The following is a 17,790-nucleotide window of genomic DNA, read 5'->3' as shown; positions in this document are numbered from 1 at the left end:
TGTAGAGGGATTAATTGAAATGGATATGTTGGTTCAAGTGGTTTCTTTCTGTCATGTACAACTTCCTGCTCCTCAGGAGTTTTGGTTCCTACAGTCAGATAAAATTCAGAATCTATGGATAATTTTTTATTCCCTCAACCTAGAAGGCATGACGCCATGCACAGCATCATTAAGAACCCAGTAAATTCTCGTATCTAAAAAGCCTGAATAATCTGCCAAAATGGTGATGCATCAGAACAAATTTAAGATAATCCTGAATTTAGTCACACTGCTTTGAGAAAAATGCTGACTTACAAGGAAAATGGACAGAATTTGGGTTTGTCTGTTCTAAATATCTTTTGCAATCAAATCCATAAAGTTGTTTAAATAGTTTTAAGTAAGAAACATAAAAAAAGTTATGGGGAGCAAGGTGAAGATTACACCAGGTAGCTCAATTATACAGAAACAGTGTTATGAATTTAATGTTTTTATGCTGTAAGGATCTAGGAATCTACTCTGGAAGACAAGTTATCAAACATGCTGCTGCAGGAACAGTGTGAAACCAGATCAATCATTAACTCAATCAAAGTTAATTTAAAACTGATGGGAGAAAAAAAAATTGTGCGACCTTCTTTGAATGACCAAGTTCAAAACCATTTTCTACAACAATATAAGTAAAAGTTTCACCTCTAAATAATCATCACCTGAACAAATGGCCCCACGTACTAGTCACATTGGGAGTACCATTATTGCAAGTTCAAAGGAATATATCATATGTTTGTTCTTTCATTATCACCACTGAAGCAACGTGCATAAGCAGTGCAAGATATGACTTGGACAATTTTTGAACTATCCTTCAGGGTGTTGCAGGTTTAGGATCTTATACAAGGTATAAAGTGGTTTCTAATAACCTAATCACAATAGCCAAAACCAGGGCTTTACAACATCCTCACGACCTAAGCTGGATACTCATGTCTTTCATAGAGGTTCCAATCAGCATGCTCTCAGTCTTGACTTCCACAGAGAAATTAAGCAGTCTTAATATTTCACAGCAAGTACGCAGTTGCTACAATGAGTTGAGTTAGTTTAACCAGTACAAGTTATCCTTTGTGCAATAATACAAAATATTGAAATATGCTAGGTCTTCCCAAATCCATGCAAAGAAATAAACTGCTGGAGGAACTCAGCAAGTCAAGCGGCCTCTGTGGAGGCAAAGGGATGGTCCGTTTGGGGTCGAGATCCTGTATCAGGAGTTTCTGCTCTGAAAGTCATACTAGATTAGGAGTCCTGATGCGGGATCGCAACCCAAAACGTTGACCATCTCTTTGCTTCCACAAATGCTGCTTAATCCACCGAGTTCCTTCGGCAGTTTATTTTTTGCTCCAGGTTCCAGCATCTGCAGTCTCTTTTGTCTCCAAATCCATGGATTGAATCGTTTGATTTGAACAAAATAACTTTCCTGCAGCATTCTGAAGTTGTCAAAAGATTACACTGGAAAGAAGGAAGCACAGGAAGTAGTGGCCTCTTTGCTACACCCTCAACTTTCCACCAATGATGGCCATACCTTCAATCATCCAGATCCTAAGCACTGGAAATTCCTCCCCAGAACTCTTCACCATGCTTTCCATCGACTTACAATCTACCATGTGGCATCCTTTTGGCACTGGGTCAGTGTTTGCATGATACACTACTCTCTGTCAACAAGAGAAGCTTTACAATACTTAAGGTGCTACATAAATAGAAGCTGTTTTTGCTTGCCAGGATGCATCACTGGAAGAGATCTGTAGTTGAATGAAAAGTTCCCCACTTTGGATTTGTTCAAAGCTAACAATTAGAGTTTTAAAGCTTCCCCAAAAATATATTCCAATTCTAGCCTTTCCTACCCACAGAATCAGAGGAAATTTATGACACATAAGGTGGCTCTTTGGTCTATCCTGTCTATGCTGATTGAAAAGAGTTAACCAACTTAATCCCATCTTCCACCACAAGGTCCAGAGCCTCGTATGTCACCGCTTTACAAACAGACATCCCTGTACCTCTTGCTTGCAAACAGGGTTTATCCTCGAGCACCAGGTCGGCTGGTGAATTCCTGACACCCATCTCTGCCTGGTTGGAAGAACCTTTTTTTCCCCTCATCTTCCATCTAATCCTTCTACTAATTACTTTAAATCCATGCCCCTTGGTTTTTGACCCAACTGCTAATGGAAATAGATTCTTCTTATTTCCCCTTTCTAGGCTTCCCATACTTCTATACACTCAATTAAATCTCCCTTCAGCCTATTCTATCCCAAAGAATACAACCAAAGCTTATCCAAACTTTCCTCATGGCTAAGATTTCCCTGTCCGGGCAACATCCTCAAATCTCCTCTGCAGTATAATTTTCCCTGTAATATGGTGGCCAGAAAGATACAATGGTCAAGTGGTGTCCCAACAGGTGTTGCATAAAGATTCTGGCATAACCTTCCTTGTGTTATATATTCAGAGCACAACGAAAACAAATGTTACATACTAAGATTTACAAGACTCTTGACAGGTGAGACAATTAAATAGAGCAAATATACTGGAAAAGGGGAAGGATCAAGTACATAGGATTGTTCTGTGAACCATACTTTTCATTTTGCAATATATTGTTAGTTGGCGGCAAGGTTTTGTTCATTAAGTGTCAATACTGGCAACCCCAAAAGATGAACAGTTGCAAATTTAGAACATTTCGGTGGCAATGGCTTCAGGCACAAGACACAAATTTCAACCATAAAAGCACAACATGCAACAACAATTAATTTTGAATTTGGAGTGGAATATGGCACACGTTGAATCAAATCAGCACTGTCCTTTGTAAAAAGTGATTAGTGTTCCTCTAAAAGCATTTAGCTATCAACCCTTGAACTAATGAAAGAGTTTGGTACATAATTTCTAATCATGTGATTGTAGAAACATCAGTTGTCAGGCTGCACTATTCAAGAATCAACGTACTTGCCTCATTAATGTCATTGAAAAATAAAAGATGTCAATTTATTAAGAACCATTCACGTTGTCTTCAAATTGTCCCTCAGCGCCCTCCAGCTAATGCAATCCTTCTGAAATGTAGGAAATGTGACAGTAAACTATACAGACCCACAAACAACAATGTGGTAATATAATCTGTTTTAGTTATAGTGGGTGAGGAATAAACTTTGGCTAAGGCATTGAGAAGCTTCCAGGCTCTTCTTCACAATATAGCTGCAGGATATTTTATGTACACCCAAGAGAACAGATAGGGATTCAGATTAACATCTCATGGGTGAGACAACACTTGTGATTGTACAGTACTGGGGTACTGGCTGAGATCTTTGTGCTCAAGTCTCTGATAAAGGATTTGACCTTGTAACCCAGAGGCAAGAGTGCTACCAACCATTTAACAGGTGATGAGGCTAAGTTTCAGTTCCATCATTGTTGAATTAATTGTATGCTTTCTTAAATTACAACATTAACTCCTTCCTAAATACATGTTTTTCCTTTTTTTTCTGGCTGACATATAAATCCTTTTCTAAATAATTGTGTTTATGGGAAGTACAGATTTAGGGAAAGTTGGTTGGGTATTTTCATGTCAGAGAATTTGGGGATTCACTCCTGTTTTACAAAGTCATTCACCTTCATGTCAGGGCCATTCAGATCATTTAACATCCTTGACAGCTTAAACAGCGGGCAAAATTACAGAATCTTATTTTAACCAGCTTTTTTTTAAATCAGTTGTTTCATGAGCATGACTTCACCACTGCAATCAGGTCCCACATGCCGTGAGGGGTCATCATTTTGACCCTGATCATTTTCTTGCTGCAAGTTAACATCAGCAAAAGGTAAATCAATGATCTGCACTTCTCTCAGCAGTTACCATGGCTACTAAGCCTTGGAGAAGACGTTCTGATCCAACCTCTTGCTTGGGAAATACATCTGAGTTTCAAAGTAACTTGCAATGAAACCCCATTGACTTTATTATTGTTTGAACATAGGTAGTATTCGTATGGCTCTTAGACTAGGGGACTAGCTAAATGGTCATTAAATAGGACTGTACATTTTAATGACAGGAATTCAAGGATTTCTGATACATTAAGGAAGTTTGGGTGACATTGAAGTTACCATACATCATAAAAATCATATTTTGTACAATTATATTTTATACTTTTGATTCCATGAAAGTCTTCATCCTTTTAAACATACAAGCTGAAAACTATAAAATGTACCTTAGCTGTAGGAATGCTGGAGTCTTAAAAGTGCAGCTGTTAAAATGCCAGTACAGAAGCAAGATCCAAATTGTTGGTTTGAGTTCTTTGAAATGCAAAGTTGCTAACGGTTTAAACACAGTATAATCGCCACAAAAAAAAAGTCAAATATAGCAGATGCTGGAAATTTTAAACAAAAACAGAAAATGTTGGAAATGCGTCACTGGTCCGGCAGAAGTCAGAGATTAAAACATGTCAATGGTCTTCTGTCAGGAGTAGAAAGAAGTTGAGGTAAAAAGGTACAGGATGGAGATGAAGAGCTGGGTGGAGGAGGAGAGGGCAAAAGGGAATGTCTGTGATAGGGTGGGTGGGGGGGGGGGTGGAAAATATGTCAGAAGGAGAACTAATACCAGCAACTGCTGTCTGAAGATGAGGGGCAGTGGTCATGAAAATTGTGAAGCACCCAGTTGAAAGATGAGCTGCTTTCATGGAGCTTTATTAAAACTGAATGGGAATCTATGTCAAAGTGGAATATATGCACATTATAATGAATCCGACTTCACGATGATGTAGGGTGAACCAAATTGTTCATGATATTGCTTGTTTGCTTCCATAGAAATGCCTATAATGTTACATTCTTAATACTTTGACTAAATATAACCATGACAGTTGAAATAGTTTCCATGAACATCTAAACCTTTTTAAGCAGAGATAAGAAACATGCCTAGAAATTGGATTTCATGCATTTTTGGTGTGTTAAATGGGTGTTATGTTTTCTCTGAAGTCAAACTGGGTGTTAGTCAAGAAAATGCTGCATTGAAATACTTTTACTTTAATAAACTGCTATCATGGATTTTCTCCCATCTGAAAGCATTACAAGCTAGCTTGCAATTCAGACAGCAGCTGCTATCAGAGTACACTAATGCCATCTCATTCACACGCTGCCCATCGAGAAGCAGTTCACTGCTGTTTAAAGTGAATATCAAAAACTGCAGAAGCTGGAAATCAGAAACAAGACAAGAAACTGTTTTAAATACTCAATGGGTCTGGTTGTACTTGTGGAAAACCAAAGAAGGGTCTTTGACCTGAAACATTAACTTTGTTTGTCTTTCCACAGGTGCTGCTTGACCTGCTGAGTGCTTCCAGCATTTTTGTGTTGATTATTGGCACTGTCAAAGTGATCTCTCTGTGACTTTTTCTTGGCAATGAACTTTTCTTTCAAATACGTTTGCTATCCCAAGTTGCTGCATCCCAATTTTTTTTTTCCTGCAGCTGCGCGAGTTTCTCCTCGCATTTAAAACCACATACTTGGCACTCAGTTCAAAATTTTACTCCTCAAATCTTAAAAGGAAACAAATTTATCCTCTATTATTGAAGAAGACTCCAACAAATGAATGCATTAAAAACAGTTGTGCTTTTTTTACAATTTTTATGACAGGTTATCTTCTTTGAGTAAATAGTCATGATTACACTTGAGTGATATACATAATCATAATATAGAATCTGAGTTTTTTTTGATTTAGTGAAAGATATTGATCATACCCAATATGTTGACTCTGCTGCACAACCATTCTACTGTTGCAGCTATTTATAGCTTTGAGAACAAAAAATGATCAATCTTTCAAACATTACAAAATTAAATCGTTAGTGCATAAAACATGCAGTAGCAATAACATTGTCTGTCAATAGTACTTTTGAGAATCTACAGCTGTTGCATTTTAATTAAAAGCCACAGCCTGCAGCTTCAGTGTTCAATCAGTCGGAGTCATTTCTTGCCTCATGCAAGCCTTTGGAAATGAAGACAATGCTTGAAGGGAACTTTAATAAAGGGACAAGTACAATTAATGCATTTTTATCATAATTATCCCATTACTGATGTACTGTTATTAAAGAGGGAATCTTGGAACTAATTTTAAAAATATCCAGCATCTGCAATTTTTTTTTGATTTACAAAATATCTCAATCATTGTGCCCACATCATCCCTGTCCCTATACAACACTGCAAGAACTCCCCAACACCCTCGATATCCAATACAAATCCCTAAACTGCACTCTCTGCTACCTCCATGGCACCACCACATGCTGCCACTCTGGACTGCCTTGTCTTCATGCCCAATCCCCAAATTCCCCCTCACTTCACCAGTGATAACAGCCTTCCCAATCCTGACTCCCTCGATGTCTTCAGCCTCTCTCCAGTGTGTCCTGCTCTCCCCCAGTGTCCCTACCTAATCTAATCCCAACCCAACCACCCATCTGCTCCAGTCCCAGCCACCAACCCTGACCACGGAGCTCACTGTGTAAAGAAAACAGAATTAAACTTGGAAAATCAAAGTGCACATCGTTATTATTCTGCTCACCTCTTAAGCAGGCTAATCTGCTTGACATGAGGCTTTCCAATTCACAATTTCATAGCAACATCTGAAATTCAAGTAAATTAACCTTTTATTTAAACCCAAGAAAATTTAAATTACCGCAGTTAGGCTCAAGAAAACAACTTCTCGGTGGCTTCTGTAAAGCAATCCTTTCACTTAAGCTGTGATAATGAGGGACTCCAATGAAATGTGAAAATAATGCTTTCAATAGTGGGAGGGGGAGAGAGTGTATGAACCTTCTGTGTCATGGTATTTCAAATGCTTATCTTTCACTTAAATATAGTGAGTGTACCATAGCTCCCTGACCCCTCAGGCAGTGCCTTGCAGATTCAGTCACCCTCTGGATGAAAAAAAAGTCTCCCTTAAATACCCTTTAAATCTCCCACTTCTTGCCTTAAATGTCTGCTTTCTGATTATTGACTCCTCTGCTCAGGGTAAACTTTCTCACTATCCACCCTGTCTGTGCCTCTCAATTTATTATACCTCCATCTGGTCCCCTCTCAGTCCTCTCCACTGCAAGATAAACAACCTGGCCGAACCAGTCTCATCTCATAGCTGAAATGCAACATTGGAGGCAATATCCTGGTAAATTGCCTTTGTACCCGCTCCAGTGCGATCACATCCTTCCTATGTTATGGTAACCAGAACGGCACAGCTATTTCAGCAGTGGTCTAACCAATGATATACACCATGAATACAGGACTCCAGGAAGTAGGGAGGAGAAGAAGGACCCTGCAGTACATGTCCAAGAATCCCTAAAGGAAGCTTAACTTCAAGGTGCTTAAAGCAGCATACAGGATACAATGAATAGAAAGGGTCTCAGCACCCACCTCTTTGATACACCACTGGTTCCAGGCCTCCAATCGCAAAGCAACCTTTCACCAAAGCCTCCTATTGCCAAGCCAATTTCAGATCCAATTTGCCAAATTGTCCAGGATTCTATGGGTTCTTACATCAATCTCCCTCATGGGACCTTGTCAGAAGCCTTACTGAAATCCATACAGAATACATCAACTGCACTCCCTCACTAATACACTTCATGACCTCTTCAAATAATTCAACCAAATTAGGATCTCCCCCTTAACAAAACCATTCTGACCATCCTTGAGTGACCCCTGCCCTTCCAGGTTAATCCTGTCACTCTGAATTTGTCTACAATAATTTCCCTACCATTGGCATTGGAGTCACTAGCCTGTAATTACCTGGCTTACTTCTGCTGCCCTTCTCAAATAAAGGTTTCACACTTATTGTCCAAAAGGCAAAAGGCACTTCTGAAAGAGGAATAAGGAGGGAACGAGGCAGGTGTGACCTAAACTTTTTTTGACACCCCACATAAGACCATAAGATACAGGAGCAGAATTAGGCCATTCAGCCCATCGAGTCTGCTCTGCCATTCGATCATGGATGATTTATTTTTCCCTCTCAACCCCATTATCCTGTCTTCTCTCCATAACCTTTGAAGTCCTGACTAATCAAGAACCTATCAACCTCCACTTTAAATATACCCAATGACTTGGCCTCCACAGCCGTCTGTGGCAATGAATTCCACAGATTCACCACCCCCTGGCTAAAGAAGTTCCTCCTCATCTCTGTTCTGAAGGGACATCCTTTTATTCTGAGGCTGTGTCCTCTGGTCCTAGACTCGCCCATTGCAGAAGTGCTCCTCCTGGTTGACAAATAAAGACAAAAAGTTTGTTTGAGCCTCTTCTGGTCCCAAGTCATCTTCCCACTTTCATACTTGGTGGGGTTGATGCCATAACTACTCCACAAAGGCTGCAGTTCTATCCATTGACAGGATCAGATCACGTTTAATAGGACCGAGCAGGTTCAGGCTGGCATCCTCAGAAGGGTAGGTTATAATAGTTCATCAAGTTCAAGTTTATTGACATACGCTTACATACACAGGGTATAAATGCAGCAGCAGCACAGGACTAGTCACTGGAGGAGATCTTAACAGCCATCCCAGTTAGCTTCTGACAGGCAGATGGAATGAAAATTGCCCCTAACATTTCCACTCTCTGATGGAAAATGAGACTGAGGTGCTTAACCTTGGTGAACAAAAAATATGATATGTGCTATGTTCAAACCAGTTAATTCAGGCATGGCAAGTTGCCAGCTTTGGCAGAGTTATCTTGGTACGGTTACATGTGAATGGAGTATTACATGGATGTTAGTAAGAAACTGATCAACTGGCCCAAGCAATTCATTGTTTTTTTTTTCCATCCATTTCACCAAAATTTGTCTTTACTTTCAACCTCCTTTCTCACGTATTAAATGTTGACACAGTCTCTGCTTCAATTACTACCTTTAATAGACACTGGATAGCCTCTGTATAAAAGGATTCCCTTGTTTCCCTTTGAAACTCTCTCACCTCTAACCTTACATCTATATCACCTCGGTTTAGATTCCTCAGTCTGGTTCCACTTACTGAAGCTGGCAGCACTGACATTGCAAAGACTTTACTGCCCGAGTCCTAGGTCATAGAGGTTTAAGCTTCATTTCACAGATTGGAGCACATAATTGAGGCCAACGCTTCACTGGAGAGTTGCCTGCTCAGAGGTGCTGCTTTCCCCTCAGATAGAACGTTAAAGCCAAATCACCCCTAACCTTGAAGAGGGAGCAACATGTCCCACTGCACGATTTGGATTAGAAAAGGGTGTTCTACTGGAGGAGTTGCCAGCATTCGTCTCTCAACTAATATCAATAAAACAAACCAAATGGTTTTTAGTTCAGTGTTTGAGAGACCTTGCAGTACAGAAATTGACTGCTACAATTCCCCAAAACAGCAAACCACACACGAGAAGTTCTTTATTGGTTTAAAAGCATTTTGGGACTGGCTGACATTTCTTCTTAACTGCAAATTTTTGAATCTGCTTTTCCATTTCTTTAACCACATTAAATGCAAATCTCACATCCAAGTGAAAATTACCCTAAATTATGACATCTTCCTTTGCATTTGTGCGTCTTCGTACTAGTGAATCTGTGGTAAAATGGTTCTGTTTTCCCATTATCCTTCCAACAGCATGGATTGCAGCACGACATACACATATATTTAGAAACTCACGGGAAAATGGCTTGGTTATTCGTACAGGAGGAGTACAGAGCACAACCTCTGTGCACAATAGCATGGGTTCAATTTTGAATGTGGGGACACAATCAAGGGCACATTTGTACACACCTGTAAAAACTCTCAAAGGTGAGTTCCAACCCCAAATAAAGCTTTCACAAGGCCTATTCATCTGAAAATGAACAATGGCTCTGACAAGTATGAGAACTTCAAATGACCTTGCAGCATAACAGGCTGGAAGACAAAACTTTTCACCACTTCAATTGAAGGATAAAATAACAGTACCTGAAAATCTGAATAAAAAATTGAAATGTGGGAGGTACAGATTTGAAAAGTGGCACTTCTAGGGCGAGTCATTATCTTAGATTCCTGAAGATGTCTTCTGGCTCACTTAAGAAGTTTGTCACTTCACATGCTGGCTTATTTTCAGTGCGCCAGGCAGTAATTATGGAGTTGAAGTTATCACTCTGCATTTTCACTTTGATTGAAAAGATTCTACATATGCTGAAACTATCTTTTTTAAATGGTCTCCAGCTATTTTGCCACCTCACATTGATCCCCTGAAGCTGAGGATCGCAAAAATTGGACCGGAATCAGCACTGATATTGCGAGAGATGCTGTATTTGGTACTGGCGGAAACTATTCCGTTCCACATTTGAGAAACACATTTAGCATGAAAACCTGGGTCTTACCCACTGGATCCAAATATAATTATTTTTAGCATCACAGTATTTTCAGCAGCCAAACAGACCATTATTCCAAAAACAAAATTGTAATTGATTTTAAATTCCACAGCTCCCCTAAAGGGATCTGATCTCGGGTCTCTGGATCGTTAGTCCAGGGCTGTGTTATGAATTTTGAAATTTAACTAATAGTCTTATTTTTCCCCCAAGTTTACATCAACATTCTTTTTCTTGCATCCAACGTACAGCTCTTCTCTTATTACCACTTGTGCAGCTGTACGCCATTCTCACCCTGGCAAAAAAGATTCCAACAACACTATTTTCTCCCCAATTGATGAAGCATTTCACAGAAATACTGTTCCTGGAAACATCTCTCTGAGCGCTACACCATCCAAGTTGAAAAATATTTGTAATTGATTGAAAATAAGGACCACTGTGTGAGTTCCACAAAACTCAGGTCAAGTCGAGTTTATTGTCATGTGCGCAGGACTGTGAGCTACAATGAAAAACTTGCTCACAGGTGTAAGACAACACACAATACACAAGTTATACAAAACAGGGAAGAGAGAAAAAAAGTCTGTGCGAAAACAAGATCTTAGTGCAAAAAACAAAGACTCAATCAGAGACAAATCTGTGCTAGTGCAAGAGGTGGCCTGTAGTGTTCCATTGCTGAAGTAGAGCAAAGGTTGTGCAGGTCAGTTCAAGAACCTGATGGCCTATTCCATATGTCTGATGCACAGATGCAGACAGAATGCCAGACCCAGGCAGTGGTGTGGATGCCAACTCCACTACGCCTCAATTGCCTGCAATATCCACAGGCCACTCACTCAGAATCAACACGCTCAGGCTACTCGACTCGAAGGAACCCAGCTAACTGCTAGGAAGCTAATTCATGGATGTCCAATTTAAGGTATACCCAGCTCCCTTTCCCACCCTCGACAGGCTCTCCCACTCCACCTGTCCCCACCACTCTTCAGATAAATTTCTTTTTTCCTCAACTCACCTCCATTCCTTTCACCCTTTATCTGAAAGCATTGAGGCCACAACCCCTTCCACAAGCAGCACTAATGCTTACTGCCAGGCTATAACACTTGGTTCTAGGTGATAAAGATAAGGCCCGAGCTTTATCATTAACATTGATTTCATTCAATATGTTTGGTGCAGGAATAGTTTCTACTTTAATTAAACCCTGTACATCTATCAGTATGTGAATTACACTGTCCAAATCTTCACTTACCCAACCACCAGCAACCAACACGAGGCGTGGAATAGGAGGAGACAATTTACAAAAACTAAATTCATCTTGCAAAGAACTTTACTCATCAAGGTGCAAATTTAGACTGATGATTTCAGTTCTTGAATTATTGCCCAGTTAGTTGTGAGTGACCCAAAATGTAAAATTACAGATGTTTCATTTTAAAATTCAGCTAAATCAATAGCCATCAGCACTTTGAAATGAAATCCTGATTAGATAGTGTTCTTTTATCTCTTTATATATATATATATATATTCATAACACTCCAGGTCATATCCTGGAGTCTTCCGAAAATCATACAGGATTTGTCTGAGCGGATTATGTATATTTTATTATCCTCTTCAACCTCAGGCCAATACCGATCTGCCCCCAAAATAAATTAATTTAAATTTACCTGTCTATGTCAGGAAAACAATTTTAGCTAGTTCACCAATAAATTAGGTTCCTCTAAATCTTCATAAACAAATTCAGCAAACTTGTAAAATGAGAAAATACTTTTAAAAGTTCATGACTACATCTGTTTGAGAGATTCAAATGATGCCATTTTGGAAGGGCAAAGCCAAGTGACTGAAGACCAGTTTGGAAACAGTTTCATCGCCACCACAGGCACAAGTTTGTATGTATAAGTAGTAGTGATTTCAGTGTGACTTTAATATTCTCCTCCTTGTCTGTCATTGGTGGCCTTTATTTCATGCACAGTCAACCATCTCCACATTTTAAAGCATGGATAATATTCATACAGGACAAATGATAAGTGCAAAGTCATCACAGCAATCGTACTGCAAGATTATTTAAAAATAGCCTATTCTCTCCTTAACAAAATTTCAAAAATATCATATACAAATTACAGGTAATTGTAAAATGAGCATTTTCTTGGAATAAATGACATCTAGTCGTTATGTCGGTAGCCAGAGGGAGAGGGAGGTTTGAAATTGGACTGGAAACCCAATGCTGCGATGATTTTGCTTGTGCCACAATTTTCTCAAGAGGAACTGAACGGCAGGATGAGGTAACCTCACAGATTTCACAATGCTTCCCCTCCCTCTGATGCCTCTAATGACAGGGAGGTATGTTGCACAGCTGCTCAAACAAACAGACTGGAACTTGTCTTTGGCTGTACCTGTCACCATTGACAAACAAACTGACTAAACCTGCTTTTTCTAGCCTTAACCAGAGCCCATGCATAGCCTCACTGACTGCCCACCCATCCCATATCTTACAGGCACTTCCCTCTTATCAAATCAAGACACAGCCTGCCCTTCTTATTTTAACAGCCAACTTCAAGTAACTCCAACAAAGTGCACAGTGCAGTTGGCATGCAAGTGTGAATTCCTGTGGGATAAAACCTGTTTAGCTCAGACTATGTAAAATGTGCAACTCTAATCCAGGCACTGTATCCAGCAGGAGGTTCCAACTGGAAGATTTTGTGAGAAAGCAAATTAGGAAAGTTAAAGAGAAAAGAGATGCAATAAGCAGGGTAATGAGATGGGTCATGACAACAGGGGCAGGGCTTACAAACTTAAAAGTATCCCTCCAATTAGAATTAGAGTTGGGTCAAATGGAAGACAAAACCAAAGGTTGTTTATCTGAATGCATGCAGCATTAATAACAGGACAGGACGGGATCTCATTGAAACCTACTGAATATTGAAATACCTGGACAGAGTGGACACGGAGAGGATGTTCCCTGCAGTGGGAGAGTCTAGGACCAGCGGGCACAACCTCAGATTAAAAGGATGTCCCTTTAGAACAGAGATGAGGAGGAATTTCTTTAGCCAGAGGGTGGTAAATCTGTGGAATTCATTGCCACAGACGGCTGTGGAGGCCAAGTCACTGGGTATATTTAAAGCAGAGGTTGATAGGTTCTTGATTAGTAAGGGTGTCAAAGGTTATGGGGAGAAGGCAGGAGAATAGGGTTGAGAGGGTAAAATAAATCAGCCAATGATCGAATGGTGGAGCAGACACGATGGGCTGAATGGTCTAATTCTGCTCCTATGTCTTATGGTCTTGTCTAGGACGAAAAAAAAGATAGCGAAATAGAAATATATTGGAATGATCAAGTATTGTTGTCTTAGATGTGGTGGCAAAGTAACCATGATTAGGAATTAAATATTCCAATACGTTTAACGTTAAGATGATATAGCTGAAATAGAAAAAGGGGAAGGGTAGCCCTACTAGCGAAGGAAAGGATTACAACGGTAGAGAGAGAAAAAGTATCTTAGGTAAGAAAATCAAGTAGTGTAATTAGTTTGAGTGATGCTAAGAAAGATCAAGGGGGCAGAATTTGTTGGTGGGAGTTGTCTGCAGGCTCCCACACAGCAATAAATCACAAAATTAGAGAAGCATGTAACAAAGGTGATATAATAATGATAGTGGACTTAAATTTATGAAAGGACTTGGCAAACTAAATTGGCACTAATAGTGTGGAAGAGAAATTCACAGATCTCTTTCAGATTACTCTGCTGAGGAGGTTCAGAAGGGACCTGAGGGGGAAATATTTTCCCCCCACGCAGACAGTGGTTAATATCTGAAACATGCCACCTGAAGAGGTGGAGGATGCAGCAACTCTCTCAATGTTTAAGCAGCATCTGGACAAGTACTTGAATTGCCAAGGCACCGAACGCTAAGGGCCAAATGCAGGTAAATGCGACGAGTACAGATAAGTCCAATGGTTCACCTGCACACATTGGGCCAAAGGGCCTGCTTCTGTCTTTTATGACGCTTGCGTTCTCGATCAAGTAGAAAAGCTATTTTAAATCTAAGACTTTGCAACGGGCAAGTATTAATTAATAATCATGTTGTTTGGAGACCATTAGGAAAGAGTGATCAAATAATATGATGGAATTTTACTTGGAGACAAAAAGTGGTTCAATTCAATTTAAAACCATGGTTTAAATCTAAATGTAGGTCTGAGGCATGAGTTGACTGTGGTATATTGACAAAGTACATTTATAGATATGATAGCAGACAAGAAATAACTAATATTTAAAGAATTGTTATACAACTTGCAACAAAATGCCACAACTGCAAGGGGCTGGGTGGCCTGTTCCTGCCTTTATTTTTTATGCTATGTTCTTAGCTTACAGTGGCCCAGAATTGGGAGCTTTATACAATTACTATCAGTTGCAATCCTCCCCATTATTTGAATCTATTGGAATACCTAGTCCACAGATCCTTCCAACTTTAAATATTCTGACCTCATTCAGATCCCTGATCAATGAGTATTGCATCTGAAAAGTCCTCCTGTCTGATTAAGTTTACATTGACCGAATAAGAGAATTTTTTGGGGGTGGGGCAGGAAAAATGACAGGATAACGTGCAAGATAAAAAGGAATAAAGGGATGAGGTGCATTTATCTCACACATTTCCAGGCCTCAGGAGGCTGCAAAGTGTCTTTGCAACAAAATAGGTACTTTTGAGGTGAAGTTACTTGCTACGTTAGAAACAAGGACCACAGGTCTCAAAAATAAAATTAGAGGCGCTTCCCTCTGCTCATCTCTGAGTGAGATCCAGGTTGGAAGATGGAGCCTGAATGTCACGATACAGCCTCCGGCACCCTTCCCTATCAAAATAACAATGTGCAATATTTCCATGTGTCTTTACTTTGCTTCATACTCTCACTTGAAAAAAAAACTCAGACCTTCCCATGTATGTGTCCAAATGTGTGCATTTGTAAATGTTGTGAAACAAGTATCGTATTGCTCCACAACAAACTACCTGCAAGTATACTTGTACAAGGCAAAGAAAGAAAATTGAAAAAAGGACAATGTTGTTTAAAAGTACTTTCTTTCTTCTAGTGAAGGCTTACCTACTGACAGGGTTAGCAAGCTTTTCAGAACCACAGCTGGTCAGGCAGTGTGAATCGAGGAAATGTTAGTTAGCTGGCTGTTCGGCTGTGAAGAGGATCAAAGCCAGACTTGATCCTGTCCATATCCAAGCTCTTGGCCAGCTTTCCTTATTCTTAAGTAACTATAGTGCACCAACCACTGTGTTGGCTGAAGTGAAACTACATTATGTATGGTTGCAACTCTGAAAGAGCTGAAGACTGAGCATTCAAAACTCTCGCATTATCTTGGAATGACATACTATTTCCAATATCAGACTTGAAAAAAAATCAATTAGCACACTGATTTGTGCACACTGGGCAAAAATAGCTGCTCATTACAAAAATTTGATATCACTATTATACATTTGTATCTGTAATGCATTTCAAATACAGATGGCAATAACTCTGTGGCTGATTATAATTAAAAATTCATTGAATTTACTTGCTTGATATAAAAGAGATTTTAATAAAAGAATGATTAGCAAAGAAAACAATCTTATTAGACACATTAATATAGTCAGTTTGTTTCAATTTTGTTTCCGTTTGTTTTAATAAAAAAAATTTAATTACCGAACCAATTGTAGGAAATTTAAAATCTATTGTTTGGGATGATTGTCACTCCTTTTAAAGTTTTAATTGTAGTTCAATTCATCTTTCTACATAGTTGTCAACAACTGTCACAAACAATCATAAGTGGACCCTACCTTGTACAATTATATGTACCCGAGTTGTCCTGGGATGGTTGTGAGTTTGAACTGAACAAGTGTAAGGGCCTTCATCGTACACATCCACGGACATTATCTGAATGCTGTATTCTGTTTTGCTGTTCGTCACTATAACCACTCGAGGGTCTAGTGACCACTTATCCTTCCCTGCGTAGAGTATGCTGGAGCGATTCAGCCATGCCACACGTGTCACGCCACTGTCAATTAAGCACCTAAAATGAAATCAGGAAAGAAAAACAAGACTTAAGAATATGTAGACATGAGGAAAATAACAAAGCTGCACCACTTGGAACAAAAAGTACAAACATCAAAATAGTGTTGATGCCAAACCTGGAAAATTAACTCTCACTCATTACTGATACAGCCTGACCTGCTAGGTATTTTCAACACTTAACATTTATAGAATAACGTATCACCTCCCAAATGACTATAATGTCAGCATAAGGAATCCTATTATGCAGGAATACAAGGCCGTAAGTGAATTACTCTTCATTGTACAGTATCTCCATAATCATCAAGGTTCATAACATTTTTAGGGTTGGAGAAAGTATAAAACTTTCCATTCAATGGATAATTATTGGAGACAGGATTGAAAGAAAAGCTCTCTCAAGGGATAAATAGAAAATATGCAGGTCAGGCATCCGTAGAAAGAAAAGTACAGTCAATGGAAAATCATCCCTTACACATAACCGTCCATTTAAGTTTTTATGACTTTTCCCTCCGGAAACTGATGATGCAAGTTCCAAATGCCCTCAACTGGACATTTGATACCAGTCTGACTGGGCAAATAACTTTTGGTTTCCTTAACCTTTGTTAATTTTCAGGGCAGAGCCTGAAGAAGAAACTGTATATTGGAATATTAAATTCATATTAAATCACAGAGGAAAATAAAGATTGTATTAAGACAGGGAGTTAAAACTGAAAAGTGAAGTTGATTATTTGTTAAAAAAAATCAATAAGAATTAAAACCTCTAGGATTGAAATTTATAAATGTTAGTTTTAAATACCAGAAAGGATGTCGAGCTGCAATTAAGACAGTGCTATTAAAAAGTATACTGACTGAAATAGACAGCCCCCAACCCACTGTGGTGAAGCTTTGTCCACATCTGGGGCATAAATATTGAGAAGTAAAAGTGCAACAGAAGTGCTGTGTCGTGTACTCCACGACTGAAATTCTAAAATGAAATGCAATGCACAACTATCACAGTGTCCCTTTGGCTGCAAGCAACTAAGAATAATCTTCCAGGAACATCACCAGTTCAATATATTTGAAAGGAACAAGGCATTTTCTCATGCAATTTAAAGTCAAGCAGTACACCTGTAACATCTGGCTTTTGAGTATTTAACTGAATATCTGCAGCAGACTGAACAATATCAGGTTCACAAAAAAGTAACAACAGATATATTTTACAGTAAGTTCTGGTTCAATGCTTTCTGTGAAATGGGAACTTACAGTGAAATGGGAATATTCGGGAAATGGGAACTGCTCGGGATTGTTAACAGGATCAGGATAAGGAAGAAGACTCATGACTGGAAAAGGCGGAACAGATCTTGGGCAAGTCACGAGTAAAGGGGTTACAATTACCTGCAAACAAGATCCAAATGAACATTAAAAACAAAATGACAAAATTTACATGAAAATAATAATTTGCACAGAGGTTGAATGAAAAGCAGGAGATGGCTAA

The 17,790-nt window shown here is 39.2% G+C and overlaps 1 protein-coding gene across 6 annotated transcripts in view; it reads right to left on the bottom strand.

Moving 5' to 3' along the window:
* Positions 1-17,790, bottom strand: part of opcml (opioid binding protein/cell adhesion molecule-like) — a 1,812,735-nt gene that overhangs the window by 470,790 nt on the left and 1,324,155 nt on the right. For all 6 annotated transcript variants that reach the window (XM_052039681.1, XM_052039683.1, XM_052039680.1 and 3 more), the window contains one exon: positions 16,085-16,317. In XM_052039681.1, coding sequence (XP_051895641.1) covers positions 16,085-16,317 — 233 coding nt within the window. The remainder of the gene's footprint in view (positions 1-16,084; positions 16,318-17,790) is intronic.

Source organism: Pristis pectinata, chromosome 27 (genome assembly GCF_009764475.1).
Source record: "Pristis pectinata isolate sPriPec2 chromosome 27, sPriPec2.1.pri, whole genome shotgun sequence".
Classification (NCBI taxonomy): Eukaryota; Metazoa; Chordata; class Chondrichthyes; order Rhinopristiformes; family Pristidae; genus Pristis; species Pristis pectinata.
The sequence above is the reverse complement of the archived record's forward strand: the minus strand, read 5'-3'. Positions and strand labels throughout refer to the sequence as shown.